General features: G+C 35.7%; 1 protein-coding gene across 1 annotated transcript in view; it reads left to right on the forward strand.

Annotated features, from left to right (window-relative positions):
* LOC108732214 overlaps positions 1 to 25764 on the forward strand; it is a 57982-nt gene that overhangs the window by 23765 nt on the left and 8453 nt on the right. The window contains exons 4-5 of the mRNA XM_025980946.1: positions 14415 to 14570; positions 17320 to 17562. Of these exons, the coding sequence (XP_025836731.1) occupies positions 14415 to 14570; positions 17320 to 17562 (399 nt within the window). The remainder of the gene's footprint in view (positions 1 to 14414; positions 14571 to 17319; positions 17563 to 25764) is intronic.

Here is a 25764-nt window from a genome sequence, read left to right on the forward strand (position 1 = left end):
GCTGAATGTATGTTTAAATGAATGTATCCACGTACATAAGTTTTACATACATCTACACGTATTTTGCACCCTGCAAACTCCGGTATTTTTTCTCTCCGTGTATCATTTCCTCTCTTGCCTTTCTCACCATGAACTGAGCTTCCTATAATAAATTTCTCGTGAATCGGTAGAGTCTATTGAAGATGTGAAAACACGAGTATAATGCCAAAGTTCTTAACCCGCTTTTCTGATGAATAAAAGCCAGTTTCGAGATGCACTTGCCTCCTTACTTTAATTAACAGTTTTCGTAATGAATGCGAACTACTCCACGTTATTAAAGATTAAAGTTAGTGAGAAATGACGATACATACAGCCTCCTCTTTCTAGTTCAATTTGGCTGTTGTATTTATCCTACATTCCGGTTTTGAATGGATTACTCAGTTGCATGTCAAAAAACTAGAGCCGAAATTATACTTTGGCAAAATTAATTAATTACTGTATAAAAAGCACTGCTTCTTTCAAGATCATTAGAAGGTATAAAAGATAAAGCAAATGATCAATTTGTAACCGAAGCATTACTTAAATTTTTCAATCACATACAGTAAAATTAAATTTTTTTGTTGTGCAAAATCGTGAATATCCGAAAAAAAATGTAAAACTTATTGCAACATATTTTCTAGTATGTGGATATTCAAATTCAAATACTGCATTTTGAACATTTAAAGTTTGATTGATTTGTCTTCTTTCAAAATATGACGGCATAATATTATAAATGCTTCACAATAACTAACAGAAAAGTGGGCCAATTTTATTGCATCCGCGACTAAACTTTAAGCATCTCCTGTTGCTGTTTACATCAGTCATAAGAAACTGGTCGCTTATTTATATTATCGTGGAATGTTGTCCTAAATATTTCCGGAACTTACCGTAAGTTCCTTTTGCAGCGCAGTCCTAATTCACAGTATGATTTATGGCCCGCTTTGGCTTTCATCAATTTATTTGCCGTGAGCGGTATTTTCTCAGTTGATTTTTTTGACGAAACGAATAAAATTCCGAATTAAACTATTTAACTAAGTCCATTTACAATGACAATGACTAAACAGCGATATATACAAGTGAAGGACTAACTAAAAACTGACTTATCTTAAAAATAACTGAAGGTAGGACGGAAGACTTTCTTCAGTCTCCTTTCAGGAATCGTGAGAATGGGTGGGTGGGTAATTCAAATGAGAAAGATGAGACGGACGAAATGAAGACGGAAAAGAATAAAAGATCATCTGTGGAAAATTACTGCCCCAGCATTTGCCTAAGTGATCCAAGGAAACCACAGAAAAACTTAGACCAAGGCAGACGGACCCGGAATCGAATCGGCGTCCTCCCGAATGCTAAGCAATGGACTACAAGAAAACCACCACCACCAAATATAACAACTTGAGCAGTTAACTCACGTTGCTATCGAAAAATCCCAAACAGGGTTGTTTGTACTGGTTGAGATTGGATATTTACAAATTACGAGAAACATAAATATGACAGGAAGCAAGAGGTCATGCACCCCGCTACTTGCTCCGAGTATTCGTTTTCTTGGCAATGGAACAAGTAAACCTTACCCTACTAAACGATATTGTAAATTGTGCAAAGGAATTGTTAAACTGGCATTTGAAGAATTTCAACCTAAATATTTGTCTGTTGATAATAACACGAGCTACCTACAACCTACATTGATATTTGAATATGTAATACCCATTTTTATAGATTATTAAATATACAATGTACAAGATATTCTTTGTAAATGTTTCTGCACTATTTTTCGCAGGCATACCTTTTTTGCGCTTGGGATTTACAAATATTTCGGTTCTCTGAAATCCCAACATCAATGGTACAGCTGGTTTTATCGATTGTGGCGTGCGACATCAGCACTACAACGTATAGTTTTCCTGTAAATAATGAATAAGCTTCTAGATACCCTGCCCTTATTTGGGGCACGTTTCCGTAATAGTTCTAAAGATTTCTCTTCGTATGTTCTACACGTCAAATCATCTTCGACAGACTGTTGTTAACCAATTTAAATGCCGAATATTCAACTACTTCTAACTCTGAGATCAATACCGAAATATACAATTCTTACCGTAATGATGGTGCTTAATAAAGAAGCGATATTGTATGATATTTTTCTTTTACATAAGAAGTTCACTACGGCGGATTTTGCATTTCATTATGGTCTCATTTTATTACAATAATGATATGAGCTTCCAGCTTATTAAGATTGTTAATGCTTTTGTGTGGAATATAGGGTTTTAGTGTTTAATTTAGATATTTGATATATTCTTTCTAAAAAAAGCCATATCAGTAACGACCAATTCTTAAAATTTAGTGAGGTGATGTGCCGCCTGACGAATATTTATCGTTTGAAGGTAAAAAGAAGCATTAATCATTGTGAAGTTGATGGGAAATGGTTGATTTTGAGGAAACAATTTGTCGTGCACTAATGGATTTATGAATAAAATGGAAATAGACGTATTTTACCTCTTATCAACATAATTTGAAAATTTCCATTATAGTAGATACGTAAATAACTTTCAAAGTTATTAAGCCGCGAGCAAATCACGCATAGTGTATTTTACTGAACAAAAATACCATAAGACTCAAAATTTACACTATGTAGTACTGTAATTAAACATTAAAGTAATTGGCATTTTTTTATAGCAAATGAGAACGCTTTGAATTGTTAATTACTTAATAACCAAATCGAAAAATACTTTAAATTAGTGAATTTGTCTACTAATCCTGCAATTAATCGAATGGTATCCTAATCCTATGAGAATCAAACTGTAAATGCAGTTTGATCGACAGATTTTTAATTACAACAAAAATACATCAAGCAGTAGCAGGGGAAACATCGAATTGGTTATCGAAAATAAAAGTGATTGAGATTGATATTGGCGCATACGTTACTTTTAGCAAACCCGTCCATTTATTGATAGATTATAGAATATTGGGCATTGAAAAGCGTAGTAAATAAATTTAAAATTACATAGCTCAGTATAATATACCGATGAAAATCGATAAGCGTCAAGGTAGATATGAAGTTTACGACAGCTTCTCTGAAGTTAGCTGCTCAATATAACAAGCATTCATAGTGCTGCCAACATTCCTTTTTTGACAGATATATACTTATATATCTATATATATATATGGTAGTTTTTGTATTATCTCTCCTAAGCGCTTTGGGTATATTTAGGTTGTACTGGCAGCAATGTACTATTCGGAGTAAATTTCATGGAGGGCCTCATAAACTCCATTTCTACAGGTGCCAACAAAACAGTTTCTGCGTATCTTCAAGTATCCTCATTATTGTTTCATTCGGTAAATGTCTAGATGATGGCCCACATCCCCGAAGGGGGTGGGGGTGGGTGGGATCGAAAGAGGAGGTCTCCCCCACCACTGTACCATAAAAAGTTCGTGGCGGTCTCACCCTCTTAAAAAGTTATAGGGGTTAGATGGGGGTGGTGGTAAGAGGGATCGAAAGAGGGTAGCGGGGATCGAAAGAGGGTGGTCACCTGAGTAAAACCCCATAAAAAATTTGCGGCGGTGTCGCCCCCATAAAAAGTTATGGGGGTTGAAAGTTGATTATTTTGACAATTTTCATACGCTATAATTCAAATAAAATTCAATAAAAAAAATATTTTCAAGCGGGTGGAGGTGGGGGATCGAAAGAGGGCGGTCACTTGAACAAAACCCGATAACCTAACCTAACCTAACTTACCCTATTGATAAAGATAGTTAAATAATGTTTTATATAACTTTCTCAATATTTTTATGTATTTTTCATTAGTTTTACCTTTGAATATTGTTTAAGAATGACTATATAAATATTTACATGCCTAGAAATGTATAAAAATTGGCATATTTATTAACTTTGCACCCCTATAACTTTTTGTGGGGGTGAGACCGCCACGAACTTTTTATGGTACAGTGTTGGGGGAGACCTCCGCTTCCGATCCCCCATCCCCACCCCCTTCGGGGGTGAGGGCCATCATCTAGACCTTTACCTTTCCTTCTGCTGAGGTTTAATATGGACAAATTCCATATATCTTGGTTTTTTTCTTAAACGTACCTTAAGGATCTGATTGTAGTTATAAAAACCTAATGGTAGGTACCTTTTGCCGTAATGAGTCTATTCTAAAATGGGGTGATGAAAGGATACATAGCAATTTCAACATACCGTGAACAGAGCTTGGAAATGACAAACCGCGTAGTAATACAGCATGTGTGTAACATGGCAACAACAGCCGTTAATGTTTTCATAAAATATTAGCAGAGAGTGGCGGTGGTGTAAGGCGAGATGATTCAACGGCATTGTGAAAGGATTAGATAGCTCCGTGCTTTTACCTATTAGGCCAGGTTAATAAGTGAAAGCTGCAAAGCAGCTCTAGGTGACGGGATCGTCGCAAGATGAAATATATATATATATGTATATGAACGGGGAGTGCAGGGTGTATGTGAGTAATGGGAAGCACTATTCGTGACGGCACAGAACGGGAGAGGAGGAGGCTGGAGCGCGACGTTCGTCGTCATCGTGTTTCGAACGAACCAGGCCGGATTATTCAAGATTAACATAAGACACAGCACACGGCTTAACTCGTTGCGCCGCAGTGAATAATTGCCTGGCTGTTTTTCACTCCGGTGCTTCGGTTGTGTTACCCCCGTGACGCGACGCCCGTTACAGTGGCGCGCCGTCACCGTCGCCACTCGAATATTTTAATTCTAATCGTTCCCGTCGTTTGCCTAAAATGTAAATCGTACGACGTACTACATACAAACAGCTCGACGAACGGTCGACTGCTTGCTCTGTCGCTGCGGTTTCTTTGCCTTCTTGTTTTCCTTCTCCGTTTTCCTCGTTCGCTGCCGTAACATTAAAGTTTTATTTGCATCTCGGAGCGATTTAAATCGCAAATTAGGCCGTTGCCAATTGACTTTTGGGAAAGCAAAAAATGACACGTTCCTCCAATATCGACAGACTTTCGCAAAAGTATACTGACATAGTTAAAAATATTGTGCATTCATTAAAATACCTGGAAATGGCAGGAAAAGTCGTAACAGTAGTACAAGCACTGGAAATAAGTATCTACGTATTTATCAAAAGAATTACGAATAACAGTTGGAGTAACAGTAGTATAGTGCCATTACTGCAGTAAATAAAAATTTTGAAAATTTACACGACGTGATAGAGAGATGCCACTCGGTGGGGATATTGGTCGGACCCATAACTTCACTTTAAGAAGTGAATGCACTTTGTTGAACTCGGTAAAGCGCTCAGAAGCCTCATATGGCGAAATATAAGGGCATTCGTTGGGAGTCGACTTGCCATGAGGTAGTCAGATGAGTAAGTTAAAAGACATTATCGCTCGATCCTAGAAATTTGGATACCCTCTTGGGGCGCAACAATGGATACCTTCTCCTTGGGATTGAGGCGAGGTAAAGGAAGGGAAAATAAGATTTTTAAAATACACAAATTCACATTCACATTTATAATGCTGGTTAGGATAAGTAACTGATAGTTTGAAATTACTATTTGCCGTGAAATCACGAACAATATTTTCTCAAAATGTTGGTTATAACACTATATACACACTTTACTTACAAATGAATTATTAACTATGAAATAACGGATTACAACTACAGGAACAACGAAGAAAATATGAATTAAAAACGCAAGTTAACAAGAAGAAGGACAAAACGTAACTAACTCTAAATTATGTGACAAAATCAAAAATTATTCTGGTGCCACCAATACTTGATATGCAACAAAGGAATACGAGCCAGAAGCCAATAAGGGGAAAAATCCTATTGGGTATTACTCTGCTTCGAGCTATGAAATTCCTGTAACCTGCATACAATTGAAGAGCATCGATAATAAAATTAAAAAAGGCGGTTGCCGTTGAAGACCTTCGCAGAACCTGACCACTAAGACCAAATCGGCCTATTATTGTATGCAAAAGAACATTCAAAAGATATTTTACTCCCTTGTATGGCATTTGAAATTATAGAAATTTCCAATATAATAAAATAAAATAGGTTGAATAATGATAAAGAAACCTATCTCAAACGATTAAAAAAATATTAAAATTAAGCTGAAACAATTACATAAATTATGCGATATCTACAGTTTTCTCTATTAAACCATAAAATAATTTAATCAACAGCTTTCTGTTCACGGAAAACTATACCCTATACGTTTACATGTTTTTGCCTTTTGATATATACTCAACTTTTATAGAACTTCCTTTACTAAACTTTATGATCATATGCCAATAACTCGCAATAAGCAAACACCATCCGTTGATTGCACCAGGGCTTCCAAATTATTAATTATAAATTTCATTATCCAAGTTTTTAAAAGTTTAGTTTTGCTTCAGTTTGGAGACAAACTTTTAATTAAACGTTCATTTTATACGGACGCATGAAGAACTTGCCGACGTTCGATGCACATATACATAGATGTACACATATACACGACATTTTTAAAGTTGAATCAATAAACTGGTGGCAGCGGGTTGGTTTAATTGAATTGCTCACGTCCTAGCATCCAGGGAAACGGTAAATGCAGAAAACTGGGTAGCCGATCCGATAACAAAGACAGTTTATTAGTTTCCTAGCTTCAGTTTGGGTTTAACAAGCGGGCGAGACTTGCCGCGGAAATAAAATATATAGTGGAAACTTTGGCCATAACGTAATGCATCGAAATTTATTCGAGAGGAATATGGCGGTTGGCGGACGACAAAAAAAGACGAGGCAAATACAACACCGCAGTCAAATATAAATCATTAAATACATCCCGTTATCCAACACATTACATCGAAAGGGCATAGATGAGGCAGAGAGCCTGGCCGAGTAAGGTAGAGAGATGCAAATCAGAGTAACGTTCGTTTGGTTGTTTGTTTTTGTTAGAGAACAACCAGTGCGGATGACAAACAATGTTTAGTTTGCGCGATTGAACTCCTTGCTTGTAGATGCATTTACGGTCAGTTAATTACAGCACAAACGGTTAAAATGCAACAAACATTGGTAAATACATATTTTCAAAATGAAAATTACAAAATCGTTGCATTACATTGACATGTGTCGTCATCACAGAAATTCTTTGCCGTTAGAATTTTATTCAATTATTTAACTGATAACTGAGCAATAATAACGGTAATATGTTATCTACGCATGATAAGAACGATAAGTTTCTTAATCGAAAATACCAAACATAGATAGCTATTAATACTTTATTTGATCTCATCAGCACGTCACAAACGGTTTCGATAACTTTCTGATCAAACCAAAAAAATTACTCCTAAAAAGCGAGCTAATGAAATATCAAAAAGATACAATCAGTGGATTGATGATCGAGTAAGACCAACATTGTTAAACCCAGAAGAAAACTCTGAACTTTTTTCAGATAAATATTTCTGGATTTATTAGCAAAATAAAGGCCAACGTTTCAAGCTACAGTTAGGAGCTTTATCGATGCTATTTGCTTAGTTTTAAATCAGTACGTAGTAAATCAATGTAGCTTCTGGTTGATTGAAGTCACAATTAAAATAAATTATTATCAGTGTTTTTCCAACAGGCCTTATAATTAAAACCGGTCGTAACTATAATCAAGAAACTATTACCATAAAAAGTTAATATTTATCTGAAAAAAGATCAGAGTTTTCTTGATTTTGTATATTTATATTACTTTGACAGAAAAAATTTCATAAACGATGAACTTTGTGGAAAACGGATAAGCAAAATAATTCATCATCATAAGGTCGTCAGTCCTAAGACTGGTTGCACACGCACCTCCACTCTTCCCAATCCCTAAAACTAGAACAACAAATATCCTTAACTATTTGCAAACAGTAATCTAATCTAGGTCGGTCTACCTCTACCCCTCTTAACTTCCGTTTCTGCTTCTAATATGTCTCTGACTAGACCTTCATGTTTGAGAAGATGTGCTACTAACCTATCTCAACTATTTATTATTGACTTCTATAGAGTCCTCTGTTCTCTCTTTCTAATACCTGTACATTTGTAACCTTCTCTATCCATAGTATCCTCATTATTCGCCTGTAACACCACATTTCGAACGCTTATTCACTTTTCTTTTTTACGCGCCAATGTTCATGTTTCGCACCCGTACAGCGCCGTGCTCCAAACATACACCTTCAACAACCTTTTTCGAAGTTCTAAATTGACCGTTCGCTAGCATAGCAAAATAATTAAAATTTTATCAAAAAATAGCTATTTATGTGGTAAAAATGTAAATTTCAATGAAAGATAATTAACACGACTATTTGGGTTGCCGTTTTTCATGTTGAAAAAGTTTAATACATTCGGGGATAAACGTGTTGCAAGCGGTATTTGTCATTTAAGTGGATAGCGTCAAGGAAAGTTTTGTTGCTTGAACGATACGATGGTCTCAGCATCAAACAACGAGCACGTAATGCCACAAAAGCTCGTAGAGTTTTGATGGCTTCAGGATTATTGCAAATTGCAAATGGTCAACACGTTGAATATGCTAATGCCTCTAGCACTCCAGACCGTTATTACGAGATTTCCTGCTGTCGAGTGATGGCATCATATCAAGGTAAACCTGCGAATTTTGTCGAGAACATTTGCTTCATTAATGACATCACACAACTGTGAAGAACATTTACGTGTATACAAATGTCTGTTGGAATTAAAAGAGTAACAAACATTTTACAAAAACATTTAAAACGATTGTTAAGTTGATCTAGATCGTTTATATTAGCGAACATAAATATAAACTGATGCTATTAGTTATGAAATTGTTTGCAACATTTATAAGTTAAGAATACAGGTTATTGTCTACAAAAGCTCATAACTCAATGACGAGTTTCAGTATTTGCGGGTACAGCATACAACTTTAACCTTAAAACTTTCATCATCATCATAAGGTTGTCAGTTCAAAGACTAGTTGAACACACACCTCCACTCTTTCCTATCCTGAGCTAATCTTCATATTTCCCTAAAACTAGAACAACCCACATCCTTAACTACTAGGGTCAATTGAAAAGTCCCCGGCCTGACACATAGATGGCGGCACCAGAACTAAATCCATATGATTTTCAGTTAGTCCTAACCTTCAAAAGACGCGTCTATAAATTTGACGGCTGTCGGATCATTAGTTTGTGAATTATAGCATTTTTAGTGAAGCAACTTTTGTTATTGTGAAAAAAATGGATAAAAAGGAATTTCGCGTGTTGATAAAATATTGCTTTTTGAAGGGAAAAAATACAGTTGAAGCAAAAACTTGGCTTGATAACGAATTTCCGGACACTGCCCCAGGAAAATCAACCATCAAGGATTGGTATGCTAAGTTTAGACGTGGTGAAATGAGCACCGAAGACGGTGAACGCAGTGGACGCCCAAAAGAGGCTGTTACGGACGAAAACATTAAAAAAATCCACAAAATGATTTTGAATGACCGTAAATTGAAATTGAATGAAATAGCAGACACTCTACAGATATCAACGGAACGTATACATCACATCATTCACGAATATTTGGGTATGAGAAAGCTCTGTGCAAAGTGGGTGCCGCGCGAGCTCACTTTTGACCAAAAACAACGACGAGTTGATGATTCAGAGCAGTGTTTGAAGATGATCACGCGTAATAAACCCGAGTTTTTGCGTCGATATGTGACAATGGATGAAACATGGCTCCATCATTTCACTCCGAAGTCCAATCGACAGTCATCGGAGTGGACTGCACACGATGAACCCGCTCCAAAGCGTGCAAAAACGCAACAGTCGGCTGGCAAGGTTATGGCGTCTGTATTTTGGGATGCGCGTGGAATAATTTTCATTGACTACCTTGAAAAAGGAAGGACCATCAACAGCGACTATTACATAGCGTTATTGGACCGTTTGAAGGACGAAATCGCCGAGAAACGACCGCATTTGCAGAAAAAGAAAGTCCTGCTTCACCAAGACAATGCACCGTCTCACAAGTCAGTGAAAACGATGGCAAAAATTCATGAATTGGGCTTCGAATTGCTTCCGCATCCACCGTATTCTCCAGATCTGGCCCCCAGCGACTACTTCCTGTTCTCAGATCTCAAAAGAATGCTCGTTGGGAAAAAATTTTCGTCGAATGAAGAGGTGATCGCCGAAACTGAGGCCTATTTTGAAGCAAAGGACAAATCGTACTACAAAAATGGTATCGAAAAGTGGAGGATCGCTATAATCAGTGTATCACCCTTGAAGGGAATTATGTTGAATAAAAAAAACGAATTTTGCAAAAAAAATGTGTTTTACTATTTTAGGCCGGGGACTTTTCAATTGACCTGTTATAAGATTTGGACTTTTAGAAAATGGTAGTAAATTCAATTTACAATTGTTAAATTATTATTGAACTTCACCTCAATGCATTCATGAATCTATTCTCTTGTAACTTATGTTTGTGAATTTCACGCTGTTATGTGAAAGTGGAAGCTACTAACTAACTAACAAATGGCAGAAAAACGTAGGAACTCAACTATCATAAGAAAAATTAATCTCTTCCTGCAGACCCAACCTTAAAAAAATTATCCAGATATCTGTGTTCCACTGAGGCCGCTTTTTATTTTTGTTTTGTTTATTAACAACATAAATCAGAGTGGAGCAAACAGAAAAAGGATGAAACGAAATTTACATTATAATAATTTCTAATTGAAATTTATACGTAACGGCAGTCGTTAGAGGACAGCAAATGATGCAGAGGAGAAAGAGAGAAAATAAAAAAAAAGTTGAATAGGAGAGATCGCGTTAAATTTCTCTGCGGGCGACTGCGAAATTGGGGTTGAAAAAAGGATGCGTAGTGTTGCAAGGAAATGAAAGGGTAGGCGGGTGGTAATGGCTGCTTGTCGCGATCAGTTTTGCGCGAACAGCCCACCGTCTGTTCTAGTAATTACACTTAAGAAAATTGAGCTCGCCTTGCGGATGTGACGTATTAGATCCAAAGAATGCTAGGAAACAAGCAATTCCGCACATCTCACATTCCCGCACCATTTGCTCATATTCTTTCGTTTCCCGTTTTTGTTAACGAAACCCGATATCTAATTTTCTACTAGACACCTAACGAAACAAGCTTTCCGAACGTGTTACTGCTGGTTAGACGTTGAGATGAGAAAATGACAAAATGACGTAGAAATTGATTGTGTTCGATGGTTGGGAAATAAGTACCACACTTCTAGACAAATGCGTTGGTTTAGGACCGCGTCATCCATCCTGCAGTATTTGCAACAGATACCAGCGTCTCCGGAAATAAAAATTAATATTTAAGAGAAATTATGGCTTAACGGTCACTATATCTGGCCAGTAATCCGGAAAAATTAAGGGACAAGAAGGTACATGAAAAAGAAATAGAATGAACCATCTCGCACCACTCAATGGTATACATAAACATGAGGGCAATGACCTTTCCTAAAGCTCGAACTGGTTCGGCACTCGTCAATATCTTAAAATTAAAATGAATCTTAAGATCATCATCATCATACGGTCGTCAGACCTAATCCTGAGCTAAACTTCGCATTTCCCTAAAACTAGAACAACCCACATCCTTAACTATTTGCGAACAGTAATCTAATCTAGGTCTACCTCTACCCCTCCTAACTCCTGTTTCTGCCTCTAATATGTCTCTGACTAGACCTTCATGCCTGAGAAGGTGTCCTACCAACCTATCTCGCCTATTTTTTATTGACTTCCATAGAGTCCTCTGTTCTCCTATTCTTTCCAATACCTCTTCATTTCTAACCTTTTCTACCCACGATATCCTCATCATCCGCCTATAACACCACATTTCGAACGCTTCTAACCTTTTCTTTTCCGCCGCTCCCACTGTCCATGTTTCGCACCCGTACAACGCCGTGCTCCAAACATACACCTTTAACAACCTTTTTCGAATTTCTAAATTAACCGTTCGCGAGCATAGAAGTGACTTCTTTTTATTAAAGGCGACACGACCCTGCGCTATCCTCTGCTTTATATCCCTACTACTCCTTCCATCCTCACTTATCTGACTTCCTAGGTATCTAAAATCAGCCACTTCTTCTAATTTTTCGTCTCCTATCTTTATATTCGCTCTTTCCCTACTTTTTCTTCCCTTGCATATCAGTATTTTAGTTTTACTTTTATTTATTTTCATACAGTACTGATCTGTCAGTACCGCTTCCATTTTATTTAAAGCTATCTCTAGGTCCTCCTTGCTAGATGCTAATACTGCTATATCATCTGCAAATCTAAGCATACTAATCTTTTGCCCTTGCACATCTATCCCTACAGTTGTACTGTCTTTAATGATGTTGATGGCGTCTTCGATGTATAGATTAAAAAGTAGCGGTGACAGTGTGCATCCCTGCCTGACTCCCTTCCTAATATTTACTTCTCTACGTTGCATCCCCAGCTCTATAACTGCCTGTTGCTCTTTATACAAACTAAGTATCACTCTTCTATCTTTGTAATTCATCCCTACATTTTTAAGTATATTTAACATCTTGTCCCATTTAACATTGTCAAAAGCTTTCTCTAAATCTACAAATCCTATGTACGCACTCTTTCCTTTTTCTGTCGTTTTCTCTATTGTTACCCGTAAAGCTAGAATGGCCTCCCGCGTTCCTCTATTTCTTCTTCCTTTTTTCCATCCTCCTCTGTACAATTCTAATTAAGATTTTTGACGGATGAGAAGTTAAGCTTAAGATACCTATTTAATTTTTCTGCCAAGGGTTTTTATGCTATCAAATTTGATCTTTTACATGAAAACAGTTTTAATTTAAAAATATGTGCGAATAATTCTCGAATAGGTGTACGTGTCGTTGGTGTTGCTGCTGCTGTCACCTCTTGTAACTTAGTGCTAGAGTACTAGTACGTAAAACCAGTGACATGGGTTCAATTCTCGGCGAGGGCGTGACAGCAACAATTTTTCCTTTTTAATTTGAGATAATCAAATAGAATAGAGAGAATAGAAAGTTAATTTCATAATAATGTTTAATATTGAGTTTTAGCTTATCTATCTCCAGGTAAATTTATTACCCCTAAGTCTTTTGTTAAGATGTAACATTATTTGTGAAAAGCGACTACAAAAATAAGGGTTCTGTCTATCAGAAAGCGGATTGTTCGCGCGGATTATAGTCAGATGGAAACGAACCAGTATGAAAACAGTCGTTATCAAGAGCGTTTGTGTGATTTTTCCAACTCGTCTTTTCTTAAATTTGTGTTTTCTTTCGATGTTTTCAATTTAACATGTCTAACTGTTCCTCTGACGAGAATAACTACTTTTTCGCACTAAGTGGCTGATAAAATAGATGAAAAAATAAACGAGTTTCACTAATTATGCCGCAAATTGAGTCGATTCGAAGACCAAGTTTTCATGTATTTTCGAATGCCTCAAGACAAATTACACTCTCTGTGCTAATTTTTTCGTCGTGAATCATCTATAGTTACCTAACACCTACACATTCTATAATCTGTTAGATCAGATAATTTCTTAGATTACAGAGTGTAAAGAAAAATGATACTTTTTCTCGAAACTCTTTTTATGCAACAAAGGATAAGTAATAAAAGCATTTAAGCAAGAACATTTTACGTTCCTAATGAAAATATGAGTTTCGCAGTAAAAAAAGAATATACCCAACTGCTCATATTGAGAATCTAACCCCTATAGCAACATACCTATACATAAATAATACCATTTTCTCACGAAATCCCAATAGAGGAAACTTTCCAGAAACTTATAATAGAAAGTGACTTTGTAGAAGATGAAAGTTACCGAAACAGTTGATAAAATCTTTTGCCTGTATCAAATAAACTGAACATTAACTCAAGCAATTTACAGCACTTTCCTATTAAATTTATTGGATTTATTTTCTTGAAGGTGAATGACCTAACTGTTTCATCTCCAACATGAATAGTTACAAATACAAAAACTGCCATCTTTTACNATAAAATCTTTTGCCTGTATCAAATAAACTGAACATTAACTCAAGCAATTTACAGCACTTTCCTATTAAATTTATTGGATTTATTTTCTTGAAGGTGAATGACCTAACTGTTTCATCTCCAACATGAATAGTTACAAATACAAAAACTGCCATCTTTTACATTAAACATCAGTATAATACAAGTTAAATTTTTTTTATTATTTCATGTGTCACTTCTTTGCCATTAATTTATTTTAATATATTTTTCGTTTGTTCATTCTTATGATCAAAAGCTTATTTTTCCCCCACGCGTCTTGAGCACGGTGACAGAAGTTATACAAATCGCTGTTTACCTTTAATTCGCATTAAACTGGTCCTGCTTAGATATAGATTTTTTACCTCCTCTTTTCGTATCAATATTGAGACAAACATTCCCATACCAGGCATACCTAATCATAATTACTAATTTTTTAATAATTGTTTACAGCTCTTCCAGAAGAAGGTCCCCGAATTACGGGTGGGAAACCTAGATATCAGATTGGGGATACCGTAAAAGTTAATTGTACATCCGGAAGGTCTAAACCAGCGGCCCTTCTTAACTGGTTCATAAACGGAGAAGCCGCCGATCAATCCCTCTTGAAAGGTGAGTCAGTAATAATATTATTTTTTGATAGATTACATAAACCATCCAAACGTTTAAATCTTGAAATAAAAAAACATTTTCAATAATACATAAATTATACCAAACACTTAAATTATTTCACAATGCACAATTATGACTAACAATTTAACTAAAGGATTTCCCAAATACGGCTGTAGTGTTCGTTTTATTGCCAGTTTTAATTTTTTGAATTTTGTATAACTTTTTATGAACAAGGAAGATTTCAACAAAAGAATAACATTTTTCGAAATTGCTTAACAAAATTTCTAATTCTCCCCTTCTGCAATGTTATTATTCTAATAAAATAAAAGCTAGTTAGAGGATACAAAAAATATGTTTGGTTGTAGGAAACCACAAACTAATATCTCACCTTTTGCTAAATAGTTAAAGATTTCTCAACGTAAATTACTATAGTTGCTGACTAATTATACGCAGATGATGTCGTTATAATAGAGAAAAATTTATGGTGGGATTTTATTTTACAACAAAATATGTACCAAATTGTACCACATGTTAGNCAACAAGGTCCATTTAAATATATGGATATCTACTATTAATATATACTCATAATAGTATCCCATAGGTTATTTTATCTTTGTCATACAGTAGATGTCTTGCAATCAGTGCTCAAGTCTTAAACACCCCATATACAATAAAAATTATGCCATACATCACGATAAATATTGAAAATTAAAATAAAAAAGTGATTTGTTAGTTTAGTTATTGACGGATGTATCAATCACAAACGAGCTTCACCAAGCTTTTTTGAAATTCCCATTTGTAAAAATATTTTTTTTTCCTGTTAGAATATGTACTAGATACCTTCGATTTTTTAACCACGATTTGAACAAGCGCATCTTTCAAAAATCAGTTGTACACAAACACAATTAGATATTCATATGTTCATTTGTTTTGCCAAATAGATAATGCATTCCAGTGGCACATACGCCACATAATGAACTTTGGAGATATACTGTAAAATTTTAAAGATAATCGTAATCAGAGCATTAGAGGTGCAGACTTACGTTTTCAATTCGGGTTTTATTTGCTCTATAAGCTTTAGATCACTCTATTTTGATGGCGCAACGTTATTATTTAACCGATTTGCATTCCTAATTTACCTTTAGTTCCATAATGTCGTTTAACTCGATATCTAGCAGTGGAGGCATTCAGCCCGTTTCTTTACGGATTCTTATCATTCACATAAGGTGAAAATGTGAAATTCGTCTCGTGCAGCTTTGAATACGAATAAGCTCAGGAAAATTATAACGAACGTGAGGTGAATCTCCTATGGATACAGCCAAACCGCTAAATTTACTTTGCTCGAGGTTATTTTCTTTCTCATTATCCATATATCTGGATCTGCTTAACAAGCATACCAGATACCTCCCATTATTGCACTGCGGGTCTTTCTCCACCTTTCGGAAATCTCTAGATACGGTTTCAAATGTATAGTGGAATCCAAAGATAATTTTGAATCTGTTTATGGAATAATATATAGGGAAAGCTCGAAAAGTTTTGTCCTCGATACTATTTATTCACAATCTATCAAAGTACTCTCCACCACAGTCGATACACTTTTTTAATCAATCATCAAAAACCAATTCCGCCACTTTTCTTCTGGGAGATTAGCACACTCTTGATTCCATGCTGTCATAGTTCCTCATCGGTGGAAAAAATCGTCCTTTTAAAGGTTTTTGTACCTCCGAAAAGAGACCGAAGTTACACGATAGGTACTAGATATGGACTGTACGGAGGATGGTCTAGAAGATTCAAATGAGATTTTATCAAGAAAATCGTCGTTGTTCCATTTGCGTTGGATGAAATCACGTGTCAAGTCTAGACTGTGACCGTATTTTTTCTTTAGTGCATCAATAACTTTTCGCAAACATTCCTGTGTACATGCACTAGTCTCTATTAGACCCCATTTCCGTATGGAAATCATCAGTGTTTTTTTATTGGAGCAAGATTTTCGGATATACACCTTGGTATCCTCATTTTCCAAAAGTCACACTTTCTTCTAGGATTTTATTGTCACATTATAATAGTACAGCCACATCTCATCTGTCATGATGTTCCCATTATTCTGTGATTTTCCATATTCAAAGGGCTTCAAAAGGTAAATTTTAGTCAAGAGTTCCTGAATCTACTATAATCACCTCTTTTAAATTGTTTGTACTATTGCTTTATTATCATTAATGATGGACAATTTTCGCCCAAAGCAGAAGACATTTCATTCATCTTCACAAATGTTGCATAATAAACTATAACGAATAACTACGGTCTTTGTTCATGTTGCTATCGTGCAGTGTTTTGTGTTTTGTCATTGTTTGGCCATATTTTACTGTCCTCATACACAGAGCCGTATCACCACAGTTTTGCCCGGTCGTTTAATTGATACTAACTGTTCTTTGCTATGATTTCTAAAAGATGCACACAACACAACTTTAATAATAATACTACATTCAATCCACTGTTTACCTAAAGTTAAAGATTGAGCCTGAGGTACACGAATAATGCAAAAAAAATACCTCCAATTACTACCAATACTGTTTAGGTTAGACTGATTACGCTGATCGTAGGATACAATTAAATGAATGGGGTGAATGAAGCAGTCCAATCCTTTTCGATTGATCGCAAAATCTATTGAGAAATATCACATTAAACTTTTACCAGTTTAATAGTTAAATGGGCAGTTTTATTGTAAATTAACAATGGGTTTCTTTTTCAGGACCCCACATAATAGTGACTGGTCGAGAAGGTCTAGAGACATCAGTTTTAGGTCTTCAGTTCGTAGTTAAGCAGAAGCATTTTAAGAAGGGCGACATGAAACTGAAGTGTTTGGCAACCATAGCAACAATTTACTTGAAAAGCAACGAACAATCTATCGAAGGAGAGAGACCTTTAAGAGCATCGGTGTTAGAAAGTAGAGGAACAGTGGCACCAGCAGAGTCCAGGGCTGACCGCGTTCAAGGTAATTAAACTCATATTATAAACAATGTAAATTATAAATTTTATCTACTACTAGTTGATACGGCAGACTTCGTACTGCTTCAATCGATAAATAAAAGACCTAAACTTTTGTATAAAATAAATTTAAAACAAACAAAAGGAATCGATAATACATAGAGGATGGATCGACATATTAGTTGGTTGTTAAATGTCAAATATTATAGTTGCGTTCAGATTTATCAATCTACATAAAAATAATCTGAAAGATAGTTAACAACTTTCATATTTATTCACCTTTTAAACCTTCTCTGGACTTCCACAAATAATTCAAGACCAAAATTAGCCAAATTGGTCTACCCGTTCTCGAGTTTTAGCGAGACTAACAAACAGCAATTAATTTTTATATATACAGATTACACAAATTTCATTGATTACAAATACTTATATTATGATATTCCTTCAAATCATTATGCATATGTGATTATTGTATTAAAAATACTTTTTTTCAAATAAAGGAATAGGGAGATTATAAAAATCACCGTTTTTAGACGCTGGTTTTTACTAAATCTACTATAAATATATAGAGAGTAAAAAAATACAATAAATAATAATGTTCGGATTGATGTAATAGCTTAAAATTTTCTGAAACATTTATTTTCGTCTCTAACAAATACTCTTGCTCTATCATGTGATACTGTCTTCGATTATTAAGAACTTTTAAAATTTTTCTAAAGGGACTTCCCTTAAAATTTTCCCTTTTCAAATTAAGTAAAAATTTGTATATCTTCTGGAAGAACACTAATAAGAGTTTAAGGTTGATTAATTGTGTGAGTTGATTATTCTACGACAAACTAGAATAAAATTACCGGAACTAATATCAAAGAATATTGGTTTACGTTGCAATCTATTCGATCATAATTCTCATTGAAGTGAATCATTAAGGACACAAACGTCATATAACTGCCTGTTACGAATATCTATTCCAGCCATTGTAGCTTAACAGCTCCCAAAAGCAATTACTCCCATGTCTAATACCACACGGGATTGAATTATAGTACCAGATAATACGCTGACTAGACTAAACCGGGCACTCAGATCCCTATAGTGTCCATCTTATTATGTTAAATCTTGATGTAAAACGAGATACAGTAAAACCCATTACTGGATATAGAGGATAAGATAAACGGGAACCAATCAAAAATTGCATCAAGTTAACGCAAATTTATATGTACAAATTACAATTATTTTTATAAAAACAGCAACAAGTTACTTACTTATATATAAGCATTTTAATTTTGAGAAGTATGAGTGAAGAAATTATTATCTATAAACTAACCAGTTGCTGTACAAACGTGTAAAATTTAGAGCAATATTAAGTCATTTGGAAAGGTCACCGCTTCTATAATACCTAAAAGCATTGATAAGCCATCAAAAAATGATAGCTATTTTAAAACGCTGCAGTTAAATATCCACCGCTCCCATGGTATTACCTGTTGCAAAAGTTTAAACACACCCCCACTTATTATTATTTACATAAGGGCAGCGAATTAGTTTAGGTAAATTTCGTGTGCATGTAAAAAACAAAAAAGTATAGGCCGGTGGAATGGTAGGCGAGGATTTTCCCGTCTAATCATTGATTTTCTTTTGAAAATTACGTATACATGTTCACCTCATTCATATATATTTACCTTGGGATAGCAGTTAACGCAGGATGGGATCGATCAAACCACAGAGATCCGTGATTCAATGGACAATTGACAAAACTAGAAGTTCGTTCAATAACACGAAAAGTATATGTTCATAAACACGGAATTAATTCTTTTTCTAACTAATTACTGAGTGTTCTTGAGAGATAAGAAAGCACTAACCACCCGAAACAATAATTGTGGAGTTACTATTGCAACATATTGCAACACTTAAAGGTGCGTGTACCTTTGAGCACGAACGCGTTCGAGCCAAGACGGGACAGAACGAACACGTCTAGCGTGGACGAGGCAGTTCGGACTCTATTCGTTTCGACTCGGTACTTTCAAAGAGAATTTGATTTGATGTAGACAGCATTTCTGCATAATTGCCTCGTTTGTCTCACCATCGTTTTATTAATAATAATAAAAATTTATTTATCGCAGGTCCAGGTGTTCTTTGCATTTTTGGGAATTATGACTTGGGACACTGAGAAAACACTCATCTTTATTATTATTTAAATGATTTTCCGCGGAAAAAAAAGGCGGTTTGGGTTTAAAAGAAGTACTCGGGAAGTCATTCTAGATTTACGGGTAATAATAGAGAAAACGATAGAAAAAGAAGTGAGCGTGTACGTAGGATTCGTAGATTTAGAAAAAGCTTTTGAGAATGTTAAATAGGACAAGAAAATACTTAAAAATGTAGGGATACAAGGAGGAGTTAGAAATAGCTTTAAATAAAATGGAGGCGGTATGAAAATAAATAAAAGTAAAACAAAAATACTGGTATGCAAGGGAAAGAGCAAATATAAAGATAGGAGAGGAAAAATTAGAAGAAGTGGCTGATTTGCGGTATTTAAGAAGTCAAATAAGTCAGGATAGAAGGAGTAGTAGGGATATAAAGCAGGGGATAACGTAGGGTCCAGTCGTCTTCAATAAGTGGAATTTACTTCTATGCTCGCGAACGGTCAATTTAGAAATTCGAAAAAGATTTTTAAAGGTGTATGCTTGGAGCCCGACGCTATACGAGTGCGAAACAGGGACGGTGATGAGGATATCGTGGATAGAGAAGGTTAGAAATGAAAGAAATATTAGAAACAATAGGAGAACAGAGTACGCAATATATACATATATATACTCACTACGAATTTAATTATAACATGACAATAAAAGAATTGCCATTCAGATTATCACACTTACTTCGTGTTTGTTGTCTTTTCCTACCACAACCTTTAGATCCGAAATATATGTATTGTAGTTGGGTTTTAAACAGTTTATACAATCTTTGAGGGCGAAACAAGTATTTACATTTATTACATTAAACATAAAAGAACATAAAAGTACATAACAGTCATCTCACCGGCCATGATTCCCGCGTAAACTATAATCGTGATCTACTATAAAATAGGTGGGTTAAATAGAGTACTAAACTATATAAATTAAGAAGCAAAAAAGGCAATTCTTTGACCAATAGCAAAACCCAACCCACTCGTTCAGCTTACGGAAATGTCGCGAGCCACTATTCCTATCACTTTTGTATAGTTTAATGACTCCATATTGCCAGATTTTACTTATCAATAAGCACACTCTTAAATAACCCACAAATTCTACAAAATAAATGTTACAAACGGCTAGGTATAACTTCCCTTTACTCTCTGACATGTATAAAAGTAGGACAGTAACATATTCAATGCAATTGTGCAATTTAATAAAAAAAATGTTACTTGCCCGAAAAGAGCTTTAGCTTTGTACATACATAAAATATACACCTACCTAGGCTCAGCGCCACGCCTTCGCATACCGACAGCTTAAATCGCCGGAAATGATATGCATGCAAATTCGTACCTACCCGAGTGAAAAAACTTCCTCAGGCGAGAAGAAATTGAACGGCTCAGCTCAGTTCCTACACCCCGAGTTCAATTTGTGACAATAAAGACGAAACCAAGTTTCAGATCGTATCGTTTTAGCTACACATTTTCTTCTTGTTTCATTTTAAATTTGCTTTTTCTTTTTGATTGAAAAAGGGCCCCATCAAGTTTCCGTTTTCTCGTTTTCGTTGACGGTATTCTGCGTTCCCTTTATTTTCTTCATTATCATTATCTAACTGAGAGCGAATGAAAAGAACTCATTTTTGCTTATAAAAAAGTAAATACATATTCGAACAATACCCAATCACGTGGGTATCAAAAATTTTAAATAGATTAGGTATCCTCACGGCTCCCATTTATCCCATCTACCTAAAAGCAAATCCAGAATGAGCTAACCACCTTGCTTATAAAACACTCACTATAAAATGTATATATACATGCTGTACACTCGTGAGTTAAAAAATTATCTAGAGACCACTCGGAAATTGCGTTCTTTAACTTCCGTTCTAATAGAATGTTTTCAAGTAAAACTAGTAACGAATTTAATTTGATGTTTTTAATATCACATACTAACTGTTTAAAATTTACCTACAACCAACAAATAACAAGGGATTGAGCATAATTGATATATTGTATGGTGGTGGAAAATAGTAGAAGATTTCTGAATGTCGTCATAGACGAAAGGGTGTAGAGAGCAATTATCAACAGCCAACAAGTTCTAAGAATACAACAAAGGGTTGACAATGAGATTGCTACAATTAGATGATCAGAAAACCCCAATTGCAATATTATGAATTGTCTCCATTCCTCTGGCCAAACAATATATATTTCTGAAAGAGTGATAAAACTTGACCAAACAGAGACGAAAAGAATTTGAATAGACTGTCTAAACATAATAAAACATATAAACTTGTAAAATGTGTTGGATTTAAAAAACCTGAACATTTCGAGTAAAATTAATAATAATTCGAAGTGGTCTGTATTCTGTCGAAACTGCCAGACGCGGATCGCGATTTCGATCTTTTTGGATCTCATCAGCGCGTCGTAGGCAGCTCCGACAGAACACAGACCAACCTTTACCTGCTGTCTTAACAGCGCGTTTTAGAAAATACTACAAATGTCGTGGTGAGCGCCATCTGTAGTACGATGCTACATTTTAGGATTACNAATTAATAATAGCTGAATATCATTTAAAATACCTACAATTATAAACCTTCAAATGTACTTAATCATATCAACGCTAAATCTACCTTTATTTGAAATGTTTTGAAAAAACTAATTTAGTTAATAGCACTAAACACATACAATCACTAAGGTCCCCCATATAGGGTTCTAGCCTATTCGTGGTACAAAGAGGGGAATGTATGGTGCAGTTAAAGAACTCCCCCAGTATATGTGGATAAGTTTAAAGGGTCTCAATCACACAATATCTATGCCAAGTGTCATTTGATTTTATCAGTTCGTTCATGCAATAAATTATTTTCTATAACGAGTTTGTAAAAACCCAAAGTTATGGAAAAAAGTGAGTTACGTGCGGTGATAATGTATTTCTATCTAAAACAAAAGTCCACGAAGAAAATTATTTTGGACATTCATTCATTAGGGGATGACGCATACTGGGTGGTGGAATTTAAAAGAGGTATATTAAGCTGTAAAGATTACCCGTGTTCTGGCCGCCTTTCAACCTTCATTACGGAAGAAAATATCAAAAAGATTGAGAATCTGGTTTTGGAAGACAGAAGAATATAAAACGTTTAGCTGAGATCCTAAAGATATCATTTGGTAGCGTTCAATCGATTTTAATTGATCTATTGAGGTTTAGAAAAGTTTGCTGCAGTGAGTTCCGGATAAATTTTACCATCGTCCTGTCACCATATATGAAACGTTGGTCCACCATTTCGATTCTAAAATTATGAGACAAAGCATGTCTTGGAAGTGACTATCCTCTCCATACATAAAGAAATTTCGAGTTGCTCCTACCGCTGGCAAGGTTTTGGTCTCAGTGTTCTGAGGTAGTGAAGGAATCCTTTGTATTAATTACATATTAATAGGTCAAACGATTACCATACTATAGTTTAATTCCGAAAGTGCATAAAGCAATTAAAGTTTCTTTACGATAACACCGAGCGGTATGACCTAGAGGTTTAGTCCATTGCTTAGCATTCGGAAGGACGCTGGTTCGATTCCGGGTCCGTCTGCCTTGGTCCAAGTTTTTCTGTGGTTTCCTTGGATCATTTAGGCGAATGTTGGGGCAGTAATATTCCACAGATCTTCCATTCTCTTCTGTCTTCATTTCGTCCACCTCATCTTTCTCACCTGAACAACCTACCACCTATTCCTACGATTCCTAAAAGAAGGCTGAAGAGGGCCTTCCGCCCTACCATCCGGCATAGTCCGGAGGGATTGCCCGCCCACCAGCATTAGTGGTTGGTGTGAATGAAGCATCCTAAAACTTTTAGCTTTTCTTTCACGATAACGCTCTTTCTCATCGATCGGAAGTTGCAGCCAACGCAATCCGCTGTATCGGCTTCAATTTCCTTGACCACCCGCCCTCCATATTCTCCTAACTTAGTCCCCAGTGATTTTTACTAATTCCCAATATTAAAAGAGTATATTCGTGGAACTAAATTTTAATGTCGACACAGCTGTGACTGCCGTAGAGAAGTTTTTCGAGAGTCACGAAAAAGAGGCATGCAAAACCGTAAAGGCAATCGACTTAATTTCTGGAGGATTACGGTTTTTTAAAATTTCATCCTACTTTATTAGGACAGTTAAAAATATATTATACCTGGCAAAATATAATTAAGTGCTGTGGAGCGTAATTAAATAAATACTTAAAACCCAAAATTTCAACCTAAAACACATTTCGACACCCAAAGTGACATCCTCAGCTAAAGTCTCTACTGGTCGCACGATGTTGGTATGACGTCATGCAGGGTCGATTACTATTCTCTATTTACTCATAGATGTTTTTAAATTATAGTGTTTGAGATTTTCATGAATATTCACCTTAATGTCAGTTCAAGAGGAGAATATGTTAACGTTCAATATTCAAATAATAGTTTCATTGTGCAAAATAAGGGCGAGTTTATTGAGTTAAACGGTAGAGTGACTTTAGCGAATGGTTAATATTTCATTGGAAGTTGGAAACCAGCTTACTTAGAAGTAGTTAGTTGATGAATGCAGGAGTTCATCCTTACAGCATAATAACGACCACAATCGTGAGAATCTCCGGGACGTTGACCGATTGGGCACAGAGAAGTTGTTGGTAGTTGCCTGAATAGTTTCCTAGCCATAACACATTAGATTTCTCGCACTCTGGTCAAAGTTCCGTTCACTGGCCGCAATTCAGCTTCAAAGGTTTCATTTTATTAGAGTTTAAACGTGTCCTTTCATTAAATTTGAAAACTTTTCGGTTAAAACACCCATTCTGTCCTTATTTACTTCAATACGCTGCCTCGTAAACAGGCCCTTTTTGTTCGGGAGAAGCTTTCGCTAAAGAAAAAAGAAAAATTTGCTCTGGTAACGAACAGAGCCCTTTGTTACTGGAACCATAAAACTTTAGCTATAAACAGAAACTGCCGGCCTTCTACATTCCCCCCTCGACGGCACATTCAAAGCAAAATAAATTCCGTTCCTTGCATTACGTTCTTCTTTTTTATGCTGATAAAAATAAGCAAAGCAGGAACCATTTCGGCCCGACCCGTTTAACACATCAACTTGACAGTCAATTTGCAAGTGGATCTTGTTTCGCTTCGCTACTGAAACCTAGTGTACCAGGGACTTAAACCTACTTGAAAACGTATTTTCTAACATTATAAACCATATTGGGCTTTTGGGGTTGGTGCCCAGGACTATCCACAAAATAGCGAACCCCATAAAACTATGTTTTCCTTTTCTATTACCGCCTAGTACAGTATGACTTAGTACAAGATCTCTTCATCATCTTCGTTTGGGAGTGTTGAGAGTTCTATGTCCTAACCTCAAGTATTTCATTATCGTATTATATTATATCCCACTTCCTTCTTATCCTCATACAACCCTCACATTAATAGAAGTATATTTTTGGCCAGCCGAAGTGACGGCACACCCTACGTACGTACGTATACCAAATTAATAGAAACGGATCAAGATTCAGGTTTTTCTGCACTACTCGTTACTTCGCATTTTTCTAGAGTAAATTTCATGGTTTATTTTTCTATTGGGATAAGTCGGCGTGATTATAATCAATATTACTTAAGTATTCCGTCATCTGACTATTCTACCTTTCCATTCCAACTGTGAATACAGTAAAAGTTCCTTATTCACGGTTTCCTTATTCGGGTTTTTATTATTCGCGGGTGAAAAAATTGCAACCCAGTTCCTGTATTCGCGGATGCAATCGGCAAACAGAAAAGGATTCGGTGTCATTTATTAAGGGGATTGACCGCAATAGACCGCTAGTACCTAGTGTAAATTTTTCCGAAAACATGAGTTTCTGTTCTAAACATTGTGATTTAACGCTACGAGATAAATATCCGATTTTTTGTATTGTAATAGACAAAGGTTCACACTAACTCGATACCTTTGTGGTTTTCAATAATATGGTCATTCAAAGCTTTTACAACTGCTTAAAGTTGATGCTTCTTGTAGGACACGTATATTCAACAGAAATTAATAAATTAAAAAATGGCC

This window comes from Agrilus planipennis, unplaced genomic scaffold (assembly GCF_000699045.2).
Source record: "Agrilus planipennis isolate EAB-ADULT unplaced genomic scaffold, Apla_2.0 scaffold2, whole genome shotgun sequence".
NCBI lineage: Eukaryota > Metazoa > Arthropoda > Insecta > Coleoptera > Buprestidae > Agrilus > Agrilus planipennis.